This window comes from Equus przewalskii, chromosome 20 (genome assembly GCF_037783145.1).
Source record: "Equus przewalskii isolate Varuska chromosome 20, EquPr2, whole genome shotgun sequence".
Lineage (NCBI taxonomy): Eukaryota > Metazoa > Chordata > Mammalia > Perissodactyla > Equidae > Equus > Equus przewalskii.
Window position 1 is genome coordinate 52125616 of NC_091850.1, and position 12873 is coordinate 52138488.

Consider the following 12873-nt stretch of genomic DNA (forward strand, 5'->3'; position numbering starts at 1 on the left):
CCTGTCCTCCTGGGCCCTCCTGGCCCTTGCCCTCTCTCCTGGGTCACCCTCCCAACTGCTCTTCGGGGCCCCTCTGGGGTACCTGGGTGCTGCCTCACCTTTGTCCTGAAGTGGGGGAGGGGAGAAGTTGTGGAGGAGGCTGGGAGCCCCACCTGACTTGTGACTTTGATAATGTCACCAAGAGCAAGAAGCTGGACATTTACGAAGTAAACTCACCTTCAGAGTCGTTTGGTTCACACTGTCAGATACACAAAAATCTGGATTCTGGGGACAAGCTGGGTTTCTGAGAAAAAAGCAGGACTTTATGGAATGCCTTGGGTGGATGTGGAGGGTTGTGTCCACTGGTGAGGGGACGTCAGCTGAGCTATGTGGGGCTTTTGTTGTGGCCTTGTCTCCCGTCACCTGAGGGAATGGCAGGTGGGAAGATCCCAGGCGACCATGGAGATGGCTAGGCCTGTGGGACCAAGAGCCAGCTCAAACACCGCCCCACTGATGCCCTCCAGACTTACACAGGCAGAGGAAGGTGGACATCACCGGAAGGAGGAGCAGAAAGAGAAGTGAGCTATGGGCTTTTTCCCCTGATGAAATAAATATTTATTCACCACCAGCTTAGGTTCTGAGGGTCTTTTTGAAGAGTGTTCACCAACATTGCTGTCCTCATAATGCGGCCATGAAACTAACAACCAAATTACCAGCCCCCAGAATCCACGACTAGCAGGTTGCATGGCCACTACCAGCTCCGCCCAGGGAATGAATGACCTCCCTGTCACCCACATGGTGGGAGCAGCTCCAGAGGCCCTGACTTCCCAGCCTCACCCACCCGCACTGCCCATCAATTTTTCGTCCAACCGCATCGCCACCAACGTCACACTCCCCGAGGGCTCCAGGGGCCTCCTGTGTGTCAAAAGGCTTTTCCGCCTCCAGAGGGCGGTCTGTGCTCCCTCCCCTGCTCCTGTGGAACTGAGTATGTGGTTGTCAGCCCCGCCCTTTCCCTGAGGTCCCACACAGCACCCAGCTGCCATTCTGCAGCTCCCTCTCTTCCCACCTCCCAGGACATCAGGGACCCTGATAACAGAAGGGCCACCAGTCCCCTGCCCAGGCCAGGACGTGGCTGCAGGTTCTGCACAGAAGGTGGAAGTCTGATTCCAGCAATTCGGGGGGGTCCCCTGTGAGGGCTGCTGGGCACCTGTGGGGTGGCAGGAGCAGCCTATATCCTAGCCAGGCAGCATCTCCAGCCTCCCTCATTGTCACTGTTAGGATTTTACAGATCTTTCTTTTTCTCAATAGAAGAAACAAAATGCAACATCATTTCCTTGTGTTTTTTTTTAAACCTGAGCACATGATTTCTTTTCAAAGATTAACTTAATTCACAGCCGACTTCGAGGGCCACTCTCCCACCCTAAAGGGACGCTCCTGCCCAGCGGTGATATGCAAGTCTGAGGGCACGGGGGACGGGACCAGCGTGGGAGGTTTGCAGGGCTGAGAAAAGCTGCCAGTAGGGCAAGAGTGCCCCCTCTCTTCTCTGCGGGGACACGGCTGGAGCAACTAGAACATCCAGAAAGGTTTGCAAGGAAGGGCCGGGCTTGTACTGGGGAGGAAGCCGTCGAGGGGACCCCACTGGGAGGAGGGTCTGGGTATGGACAGCAATGCCCACCCCAGACCCTGGGTCATTGTCAGAGATTCCCCCTCTGGGCAGGCGGCCACAGGAACGGATGAGAGCCTGGTACACCTACGAGAGGAGACAGATTCGTCAGCAGACACACCCCAACCAGCAACTCAGAGATGAAATGAGATGAAAACAAAGCAAAACAACAAAACAAAGGGCTGGCTTCTCATGGCCCTACCTTTTCCTCCTCCTGTGCCAAGCCGGAGGCAAGCTATCAAAAACCAACCAAAGTCCCCCAGGATGGCAGCGCTGGAAGGAGCTATGTGACAGCTAAAAGGAGGACATGACATTTTTAACATTCTAGTAGATACCTAGAGTCCAATTTCTTTCAAAAATGACCCTGGAGTCTTTCTCTTTCCTGCTTTTCTCCACGTAATTTTTTTTTTTTTTTTTTTTAATTCTCTAAAGCTTTGCTGTGGATTTGCTCCAGGCTTTCTCTGGCATGTAATAGCAGAAGCAGGGGGCACAGTCACCTACCCATAAATCAGTGAAGTTTTCAAGCAACTTCTGGGTGTTTGGCATGGTGTCGAGCTTGTGAGGGACACACACACACACACACAGAAAGCTCCCAAACTATTGAGTAAAGAAGATAAATTTGAAAAAGTTAAATAACACAAAAGAAATACTACTTTCTTACCATGCTATAGTGGATATCAGAAAGAATAGATAATTAACTGACTAGGATCCAGCACAATCCTTCTGGACCCTCTAGGGGGCTCTGAGGGGAGGAGGGACCCCAGTGGATGGGGACAAAGGAGCTGACCCCAAAAAGGGTGGACAGAGGAAAAGGAGGGCAAGGTTACCCCCCTTAACAGCCAACACTCACCCTGTGCCCCGAGAGGGACCCAGGACACACAGGGGGAGACCAGAGGTGTCGGGGCCTCCCACACTCAGGCAGGCCCCCTTCCCTGCACCAGACCTACCCCGGTGTTCCACAACTTCACAGCAAGCTGGAAACTCAGGACACAAAGAGGGAGGGAGGCCAGCCAAAAAACTTTCCAACTGCCCTTTGTTCTGCACCCACAACAGAATTCAGTCTTTGGACCCTGACCACATGGTGTCACCTCCAGCCAGAGAGACGCTTCTTATCAAAGGGCCAAGTACTGTGGACCCTGTTCATCCCGGTTGCTTTTGAAAAGCAGCCCAGAGGACACTGGCCTGGCTCTGGTGACCCCCTGGAAGGAGGTGCTCTGACGGGATCCTCATCTCCCTCGTCTGAAGCAGCTCCCGCTGTCCCCTCTCCCTGCTCTAGTGCGGTGTGTTTCAGATGACAGGTCCGGGCCATTGGTGGGTGACAAACGAAGTAGTGGGTGAGGCCACTAGCGTTCGTTTGCTTGTTTTTAATGGAATAGAGGATAGAAGAGGACAGACTGGATACCATACGTAAGTGTGGGGAGCGATTCCTCAAACGCGTACAGTTATATACACGTGGTGGCAAAGTAAAGTGTACTCCTCTGGCGAGGCGGTCATGGAAACAGGAAACATGGTGCTTCGGAGCACCGGCTCTGACCCCCGGCCACACGGGAGAATCCCCTGGGGCTTAAAGCCCCCAGGGGCGCAGGCTCCATCTACACCAATTGATTCAGACCTCTGGAGGGGTGGCCAGGCAGCCACTGCTCCCTGGAGAAGAGGCACGCAGGTCTCAGAATGACTTGTCAAGAGCAGTGGTGCCAGGTGGGCACCCATGGGCCACCCACAGGAAGGAACTGGCGCAAATCTCTTGGTGAGCACTGCAGGTCGTCCTGAAGCCACGGAGAAGCTGGGGACAGTGGGAGCCAGCCGCTGCTCAGAGCGGCTGCCAGGGCCCAGGGGGGGTCCAAGAACCCAGCCACAGCCACACAGGGAAGTGAGAACACTGGCCCCGGTAACATCCGACAGCACAGCTTATGTCTGTGGAACCCAGTAAGGAACAACGTGGGCCTTTAGATCCTATCTTTCCAGGGTTTTTCTCTTTCCATTTCATTTTCCTGTAGCTCGTATTTATTACATTTTATATGACTACGGGTATATGGCTGACTGCACTGACTGGCACACGACATAAAATAGCACGTATCCTTTGTCCAGACCATTTGCAGGGCGAGCCTTCAGAGAGCATTGGAACCCGTGGCCTCCTCTCAGGAAGGGAGGCCCAGCCCCCTGCAGGGGCGCCACAGGCTGGTCTCCACAACCATCCAGGGGTGAAGGGTTCTGGCTGAGCCATAAGCCAACCTCATGTAGGTCTGTGACGAAACCAGTGCCCAGCCCGGGCGTGTCCCCTACCTGAGGTGAGGCCGGGCCCGGAGCTGGATGAGGAGGCAGACGTGAAATGAGAGTTGACCAGCTTTGTCCCTGCTCCCTCTCTGGACCTGGCATGTTTGGTGAGTGCACAGTAACCAGTTTTGGGGTGCAGGGGCCCTGGGAAGCCCCTGAGTCCAGGCACAGGGTACAGAGCTCCGGTCAGTTCAGCAGCCTTTGTGCAACCTACAAGTCTCATCCCTAAAATGTTTACGGAGGGACATCTTTTCCTTTCTAAGTAAGCAGATCCGGGTAAAATAAAGCTAGGCAAGTAACAATTTGGGCAGCTCACGAGGAGAGAGGTGGTAAGATAATGCCTGATGTTGAGAATGCCATCCTGAGGACCCGGGAGACACCCAAGGATTTGAGTAGCAGAAAGATGGGGCTGTAGTTGCATCTTTGGAAGATGCTCTGTGGAGGGACTGAAGGCTGGTGGGAAGGCGGTGTGGCATCCAGGAGAGGGGCGAGGATGAGGATGGCCAGGACAAGCTCAGGGCAGCCGGGAGGAGGAGGAACAGGTCTAGCTCCTAAGGAGGTGGAGTCATCAGATTTAGGGGCTAACAGGAGGCGGCGGCACAGATGGGCAACTGCACAAGGCAGGATGTTCCAGGAAGCCTGACTGGGAGGATCCCCCACTAGAAGCAGGCAGGGACGCAGACCCCAAGGGAGAGGAGGCCACTGTGGTGGGGGGCTTGCTGAGGCCCGGGTCTGGGAGATGCTCGTGGGGAATCCAGCCGGTACACAAGCAGAGCTGGGAGACGAGAAAATGCGGTGAAATGGTGTCAAGGAGGCTAGAGGAGGGATGCCCTGTGTTTCCAGCCTGCTGAGCCAGAAGAAGCAGGGCCAAGGCTGTGCCTGCGGTTTCATGCTCCACAGTTACCACCTTGAGGGGCAGGCCAAGGGGCAGACAGAGGAGACTGTGCTGCATCCGGCACAGTGGGGAGGCGGGAAGGTGGAGGAGGCCAGTGCGGAGAGCTGGCTCAAGAGGAAGTGAGGAGGCCTCCAGAGGGGAGGAGAGGGGCAGAGACGTGGAAGGTTTCTTGGTGAGGGGGTGGGGGCAGAAGGGTCTGACACACAGGAACAAGGACAAGAGCTGGTGCCCAGCAAAGGCGGTCTCTGACACCTAGAGCAGGAAGCACATTCTGTGTGTTAATCTACAATGATATCTGGGGAAGGAGGAAAGGATGGTGCTGCAGGGGCAGGCGGGCACTCTAGGGCCAGAGTTTTCTTTCCGACAGGGAGGCAAGCCCCTGTCCAGGAGGGGAGAGAGGTGGGAAGGGAGATGAGGTGAGTTTGGACTAAGTGGGTTTGAGCCAGTCACTGGGAAAGGGGGAGGGAGGGCCTGAGTGACGGAGGCACAGGGGAAATGTGTCCCATCTCTGCTCCCACACTTATGGAATGACCTTGGCTGAGTTACCTCAACTCTGTGCCTCAGTTTACTCACCTGGAGATGAGAATGATGCCTGTGCTGTGCCCCGGTGGTGGTGGTGTGCAAACCCACAGTGCTCACGGGGGCCAGGCCCTGGACATCACAGGAAATGATCCAGGCCCGGTGCTGCAGCCGGCCCCCTAAGCAACATCAGCCTCATCACAACGGTGCCGCCTGCATGTCTTGGCTGAGGCCCCTGGGATTCCTCACTCTGGATGCAGGGTGGGGGGCCTGTGGGGGCGTGAACGCAGGGTTGGGTCTTGTCAGGAGAATGCAACCGAGGGACAGGGGGGTGCAGGATTTCACCACGAGGGCCTGCATGCACGTGAAGCAGGGGCCACGGAGCTGGAGCCGAAGGGAGGCGGCCGGGCAGGGGAGGACGGAAGGAGGCCCCACGGTGTTAATGGGGCGAGTCAGGAACCAGCTGAAAGGATCAGAGGATGGGATTCCAGCGTGCTTTTAACCAATCACAGCACGCTTTCCCAGGGCCCATCCTCATGAGGTCCAGTAACTCAACTGCAAATCCTCACCACGAAAACCAAAGGCCGGCAGGCAATCGCCACATGCCTGAGCCAAGCGGTTTCATCACAACCGCTCATCACGGCGGCACCCCAGGTGGCTCCGCTGCCACATGACAAGACAATGGGAGTCTCTGAGGTCCCGGCGGGCTCTGCTGACAGCAAGCCATGGAGCAGGCCACATTTTTGGAAACTTGCCAGGCTCAGCATGAATGTTAAGTCCAGGTTTTCAGCCTAAACTCAGCCGCTTCTCGAGGGGTCACGGAGAAGTAGAGGGGCTCCAGGCACTGGCGAGTTGGGATGAACGCGTGTGCATTTTGGGCCTGGCGCCGGCCTGAGGTGCAGCCTGGAGAAGCTGCAAACGCGGGCGGCCTGGAGTCCCTCATCTGAGGACGCCAAGGCCCCTGTTGGTCTCTAAGACACTTTGCAACTTTATGACTCCGACATTGCTGTTGGGGAGCTGAGCTCCTGTCTGCTCAGTGGACTCTGATTTGTCCCCGGCTCCATCCATCACCTCATCCATCACCTCGAACACTCACCCAGACTTGACGAAATATGGGCAGGAAGAACTGAAATCTGCCTCGAGTCATATAACTTTTTACCAAAAGTTTAAATGACCCACAACAGCACCTTTTTACAACCTTTAACCCTGTCAGGACTTCAAACAGTCAGGGTCAGAGCTTTGGACAGAGTGCAGCATTTGGAAGAACAAGGACTCACTATGACCAGCGGCCAAGTGGCTTCACTGAAGGCAGAACTGGGCCTCGAGGGGCGACAGCCACACCTTCCTTTAGAGTTCGAGTTGGGCTTATTGGTCTTCCTGGAATTCACTCTGGGCCTTTGAACCATGGTTGGTCCTTCTCCAGGACCCAGCTACATTGGGAGACTAACGGCGAATGACACCAGGTTTGTTCAAGGCCCCCTTGTAATGGATTATTTGTGAGCTGCCCTGCTCCCACAGAGCCAAGAAACACCATAATGAAACCTATGTTTGAGCCATTCTTAAACAATGAGAATTAGCCCCCAAGTGTGGGGTGTTTGGGGCTCTGTGTTTTATGGTGGCCACTATTGTTCTAAACCAGCTTCCTCTGTTGTCAAAGTCACCTAAGGATTGTCAAGAACCCTGCAAGCTAGAAAATGTAAGGATCATCACAGGATGATTGAAACAAAAATTGTGTACACACACGAGCTGGTGTGTCTGGATTACATCACCAACTCCCCAGTGCACACGTTGCTCGGAGCCTAGGCCTGCACGCTGCACACAGGAACCACCGAGAATCTTGAGCGGGGATAAAGGTGGGGCACTTGAGACCCTGTGGCAACTCCAGCAGGAAGTCACAGAGCCCCTGGCCATGAAGGGGTTTATTTGGAATCCTAGGATTTAGCGCTGATGGGGTCCTAAGACAAGGTGGTGCTTTGGTGGATGATCAACCTAAAGCTGAGTTGCATGGCCAGGGTGGGCATCCAGCGGGAGTGGGCACAGGTGCGCCCCACTGTGGCCTGACACTGCTTGCTGTGTTCTGGGCAGGCGCAGGACCCTGCTGGGACAGCCCAGAACACCACGTCCTCTCTTGCTGTCCCTGGGCAGGGCCACACCCATTCCCTACCGTGAGCTTGCTACAACAGGGTGGCTTATATTCCAGGTAACTGCAGCCTCCAGCCTCACCAAGCTCAGCTCCACCTCCGTCTGGAGGCCTCGGGCATTTGCGACGTCTCCCTTGCAGAGCACTGCCTTTGCAGAGAGCTGCAGGCAAAACTCAGAGGCCAAGGGTGACTCCTGTCGCACCACGTCCAGTCCACCAGGTGACCTTGCCAGCTCTACCTTCACACAGACCCTAAATCCTAAGCCCGTATTTCACCCTGCCCAGTGCCCTCGGAGTGGCCGTCCTCTCCCACCTGGACCACCTCAACACCTTCCTGCAGCCCATTCTCCAAAGAGTGGACACAGTGGCTTAGAAACCCTCCAAAATCCCATCACAGCCTCCAGGAGCTGCCTAGCTCACCTCCCTCTAGCCTCTGCTTCTGCTCCCCGGCCTCCTTACTGTGCCCTCAACACCCTTGGTGTTCGTGCAGCTCCCTTGGGCCACTCAATGGGCTCAAGACCTTTCCGGGTGGTCCTGTTCACAGAAATGCTGTTGCTCTTCACCTCCAGCCGCCCCGTTTCTCCAAAGCACCGACATCCTGTGCTACTTCAGCTGCTTCCTGAGGTTTTCTGCAGCCTCACTGGAGCGTGGAAGCCACGAGGAGAGGCCCTGTGTTCTCCAGTCAGCACCTGCTCAGCACATACAGAAGCCTCTGTGGAAGGCCCGGATGAGCCTGTACCCACGATCCCACCCCTACCGTGTGCCAGGCTCTCGCCGATCCCTGTAGAACACACACACAAGGGGCTGTGGAGCCTGAGACAAGTCCTGTCACTCCCCGGTTTGTAAAAATTTTTATAAACTTCCTTATAAATTCTTAAGTTACATTTTATGCTACATTATCACTGGTGGTTTAAAATGTGTAATTTTTAAGTGATATAATGTTGACCTGAGAGATGTAGAAGAAACAAATGTTTCACTGGGAAGTCTGTACATAGTATCAAATATGGGCTCATCAGAAATTGCACATAAATAGTATCATTTAAATGCTTGTATCGAGTCCCTGTTGCCATTTTAATGTGAGAGCACAGACTAGGTTTCAGTTCCAGTTCTCTCGTACACAGCCTGGAACCTCAAGCAGGTTCTGAATTTACTGAACCAATGATAAAATAATTTTTCAGTGTCCTAATTTATAAAATTCAAGAATATGAAAGTATAGAGGCCACTCTTCCCCTTGAAAGGAAAGCACATGCTCAAACACAAACACCACCTGGTTTCCAAAGTTTATTAAAAATCAAAGAATAGAAAACTTTACATAAAAATATGTCAATTTTAGCTTCCACATTGTTGTCCACACACACAAAAAAAATTGAAACATGATATCTCTTTGTTAAACCTGTAGCGCGTGACCACAGTGGTAGCCAGGCCAATTCATTCGGTTCACCATGACGGGGATGGAGCATAGCGCCGTGTCTGTGATCGAGCTTTCAAATGCCCACCCCACGGGACACTCGCCACCGTCCCCGCAGTGGTTTCCTTAATGGAGGTTACAGTCAATATTGCTAATGCGTAGATTAGTACAGGCCTACGTATCAGTTTTTATAAATATTTCTTTATCAATAGGTTCACAATTTAAATAGCTTTAAATATTGTGATAACTTTCGATCATCAAGAACTGCAGACAAAGTGTGCTACTCTACTCTGGAAGCCTCCTAGAGACCCTGCAGTCGCAGGCGGCAGCTCTCAACGATAATGTGGGCCAGTCCCGCTTCAGAAAGGCAGACTGCAGACAGGCCAGAGCTTGTCCTTTCTGGGCGTCCATCACATTCGGATATCACTCTAGAATTCCCCACTTCCGCACTTCAATCAGGTGTCATGGGAACAAGTTTCTCGTCTCAACATTCTCCACTAGTGGACTTCAAGACCAACCTACCTGTAGTGTTCAGCAGGCCAGAACCCCCATTTAAAAATGGGAAGTCTGAGGACCTACGAGATGCAGCTAACTCCCAGGACAACTGTGGTGCTCCGAGAACTCAGGGTTAGGCAGGATGGATATATTCTTGTTCAAGAAAAGGTAACAAAGACAGTGGTTGTCATGGCAGAAACACTTGCATAGTATACCTGTATGCTTCTCAGGTCGGGCGCCGCCGCTCCCGGGCCCCACGCTGGGCTGTGCTCTCCTGCAGTACATTGCAAATGCTCCCCCGGCGCACTGAGCAGCTGAAGTACTTCTCGTATATTTGCTCTTAACAGAACGAATGCATACTGCTATACAGATTCCTCAATGGAATCAACATAATTCCTTTCTCCACATTCCTAAAACTGGGTACCATTGTCCGTAATGATATTCTCCAGACCATTACAGGCTATGTTACTAAAACTGACTGAAGCATTTCAGAGTTCACATTTTTCTTTTAAAGATTTTATAATGTGACAACCTTTTCTCCCCTTAGAAAGTTATACTTCTGGCACTTTAAATGCTGGATTTGTTGTGTAGTTTAAAAGAACTCAAAACCAAAATATTAAAACTCCGTGGTCAGAGCGAGACAACAGACAGGCCGGACAGCAGAGCCGGCGGCAGCTGGTCAGAAGGCTTGGGGCCAAATCCCTTCAGAAAACCGTGGGGGCAACTTGGCTCCTTCACCACGAACTGAGAGGCCTCCCGTCTGACCGAAAGAAAAAACATAAAAATAAACTCCAAACCCCTCATTCATGGTGTTTGTAACGATGCTCATCAGACAACCAGCCGACACGATGAACCCAACTTAGAAAATGCAACTCGGGAAAGGATCTAAGCTTGTTTAAAAAAAATTCCCTCCTCCCTTAAATATAACTTATGTGAAAATATGAAATTAAATAAAAAATATCTGAGTTATTGCACAAATCATAAGTTTTCAATATTTACATAGAAAAACAGTTCTGAAACTTGAAACAAAACGTGAGGGCAGTAAAACAATGACGACCTCCCAACCCTAGGCGTTGAGGAAGAAGCGAGGACGGGCTGGGTCTCTGGTGTTGACAAACGTGAAATGAAAACACTCAAACCGCAGGGGAACAGACACGGCAACTGGGAAACGCCACGGCTACTTCCCGCCCCTGCAGCTCCTGGTTCAGACCGGCTCCGGCACTGAAGGAAGAATCCTGGGAAGGCAGAAACAGCATCCACGGTTAATAAGGCTTCACAGATGAGCACAAGGAGCTGTTCTTTAGGATGGACGTGACCACCACACAAGGAACATGCAGAGTGATCAGCAGCGGGCGTTCCGAGGGGCCCGGCTGATGTGCTGGATGCTGGTCTCAGTTCCCGGCCGGGCGCCGAGGCCCCCGGCGTCAGTCCGTGCAAGGGTGGGGCTGGGCGGTGTCTCCAGGAGCTATTATCTGCTGAGACTGACAGGCAGGCTGTCCCTCGTGTGTGTGTGTTTTTTCCTCCTCCAGCCAGTGCGGTTGTACTGGTGGTGTCCCCTGTTGCCCACAGGGGGCCGCACGCCTCCACTGCCCACAGAGCTGTAGCTGCCACCTTGGCTGTGGTTGTGAGAGCCCTTCATGGACAGTTTCATGCCGCTGTGCTGCTAAAGAGACAAAGAGGGATAGCAAGGTTGGAGGCTGGCTTGGAGACAGCAGAGGCCACTGCTATGGGGGCCACACCCCATCCCAGCTCCTGTGGAGCTGGCGCAGTGAGCCTAGGCGACCACGAGCTGCGTCCCTCTCTACTGGAGAGACAGCAGAAACTGCAGACGGTGAGAACGTGCAGATGCTGTGCACGACTGACAGGCAGACCTGTCACCACTGCACATGGTAAGTGTCCACAGGATACCCACAGATGCAAGAGCTGACAGAAAGCCAAACTCTTCCATGTCATAGTAACCACTACCTCCGAGACAAAAAGCATTCTTCCCATTCAGAGACTCATTGCAGGTAGGAACGGGGACCTGTATCAAACTACACACATTCACATCCAAACACATGCAGAATCGCACTTCTATCTGGTTCTATCTGTTCACTGTGATAGGAGGGTCCCTCTCCTCTCATTTTCTGCCCCCCAACTTCAACACTGACATTCTGGAAATTTTCTCTGGGGCTGGGACTCGAGCCCTCAGCAGGATGCCCTCTGCACATGCAGCAGCAGGCAGCCAGGTTGCTCCCACACTGTGACACCACAAGCAAAGTAGACAGGAAAAAACAGCCAGTTTCAGGAAGGTTTCAGAGGCAAACAAGCAGCAGAGGGGGTTGAAAAGGAAAGCCGAAATGCAATTACGGGAGGGTGTTCCCTTCAGCAAAGTTATTTCACCGGAACATTTCTGATAGGTCAGCGTGACATGCCTGGTAATGCAGCGAAATGCCGTCGTGACAGGATGGGTAATCCGAGGAGGAATGTTCTGTTATCTAACTCTACATTAAAAAAATCATCAGGGGGCCGGCCTGGTGGCATAGTGGTTGTTTGCACACTCCACTTTGGTGGCCCAGGGTTCACCAGCTCAGATCCCGGGCGCAGACTCAGCATTGCTTGTCAAGCCATGCTGTGGTAGGCATCCCACATATAAAGTAGAGGAAGATGGGCATAGATGTTAGCTTAGGGCCAATCTTCCTCAGCAAAAAAGAGGATTGGCTGTGGAGGTTGCTCAGGGCCAATTTTCCTCAAAAAAGAAAAAATCGTCAGGACTTAATAACATAGGTCCAAAGAACCAGTCCTCAAAGATCAAAATTCTACTGGCACAATATGACTAGATAAGCAACAGAGGCACCGCCTGGAGTAACTGAGATGGACGCTGATGGTGCAGCAGACGTTAGAGCCCAGGGGAAACCACGCGGTGTCCCTGTAGGGCACCCGACATCTACAGGAAGAATCTGTGACAGTCCCTGCACACACTGGGGCCCTTAGAGAGCACCGCAACTTAACAATGACCCATGTTGCTGCTACACAACAGTCTCTAACGTGTGGGTCTGGACTTAGAGAAGCCACAGAGAATGGATATGCGCCATCACAGGGACCCCCGGGACCAAACCAAATGCGGCCCGCGGCCCATCCCCACCCAGGGGCACCCTCGGCAGAGTCAGGAGGGAGTACAGCTGCGGGAACAACACCACGCGTGGGCCGAGTCAACAGCTGTTCCTGATTTTCTCGTTTACTTCTTGGAAACCCAAGTTTTTAGCATACAGACTGACAGACAAATGGGGAAACAAAGCATCCTTCGCTTGGAACCTTATTTCAAACTTCAGTCTTATGCTAACAAGGTCAACAGAAGAATTAAGAAAGGTGCTTGTGAGATAAATTAAACCATATTATATTTTGAAATTATTTCTTAACACTTCGCAAGTTTTGTTTGTTACAAGGGAAAGCAAACAGGAAGCCGAACGAGCAGAAAACAAATTCCCTTCTCCAAAAGTCTGTGCGGGGTTTCCTCAGAC

General features: G+C 52.7%; 1 protein-coding gene and 1 long non-coding RNA gene across 3 annotated transcripts in view; both read right to left on the bottom strand.

Moving 5' to 3' along the window:
• Positions 1–1305: 1305 nt before the first annotated feature.
• On the bottom strand, positions 1306–2670 carry LOC139077975 (uncharacterized). The gene is made up of 3 exons (XR_011530648.1): positions 2590–2670; positions 1845–1936; positions 1306–1729 (listed from the first exon to the last, which is right to left on the bottom strand). It is a non-coding gene; the product is annotated as an uncharacterized lncRNA (long non-coding RNA).
• A 6067-nt stretch (positions 2671–8737) lies between these two features.
• Positions 8738–12873, bottom strand: part of TENT4A (terminal nucleotidyltransferase 4A) — a 48131-nt gene continuing 43995 nt past the window's right edge. The window contains exon 13 of one of the 2 annotated variants that reach the window (XM_008518791.2): positions 8738–11033. In XM_008518791.2, coding sequence (XP_008517013.2) covers positions 10842–11033 — 192 coding nt within the window. In that variant the 3' untranslated portion in view covers positions 8738–10841. Of the gene's footprint in view, positions 11037–12873 lie in introns of both variants that reach the window. The other variant, XM_008518800.2, reaches the window with a different exon arrangement.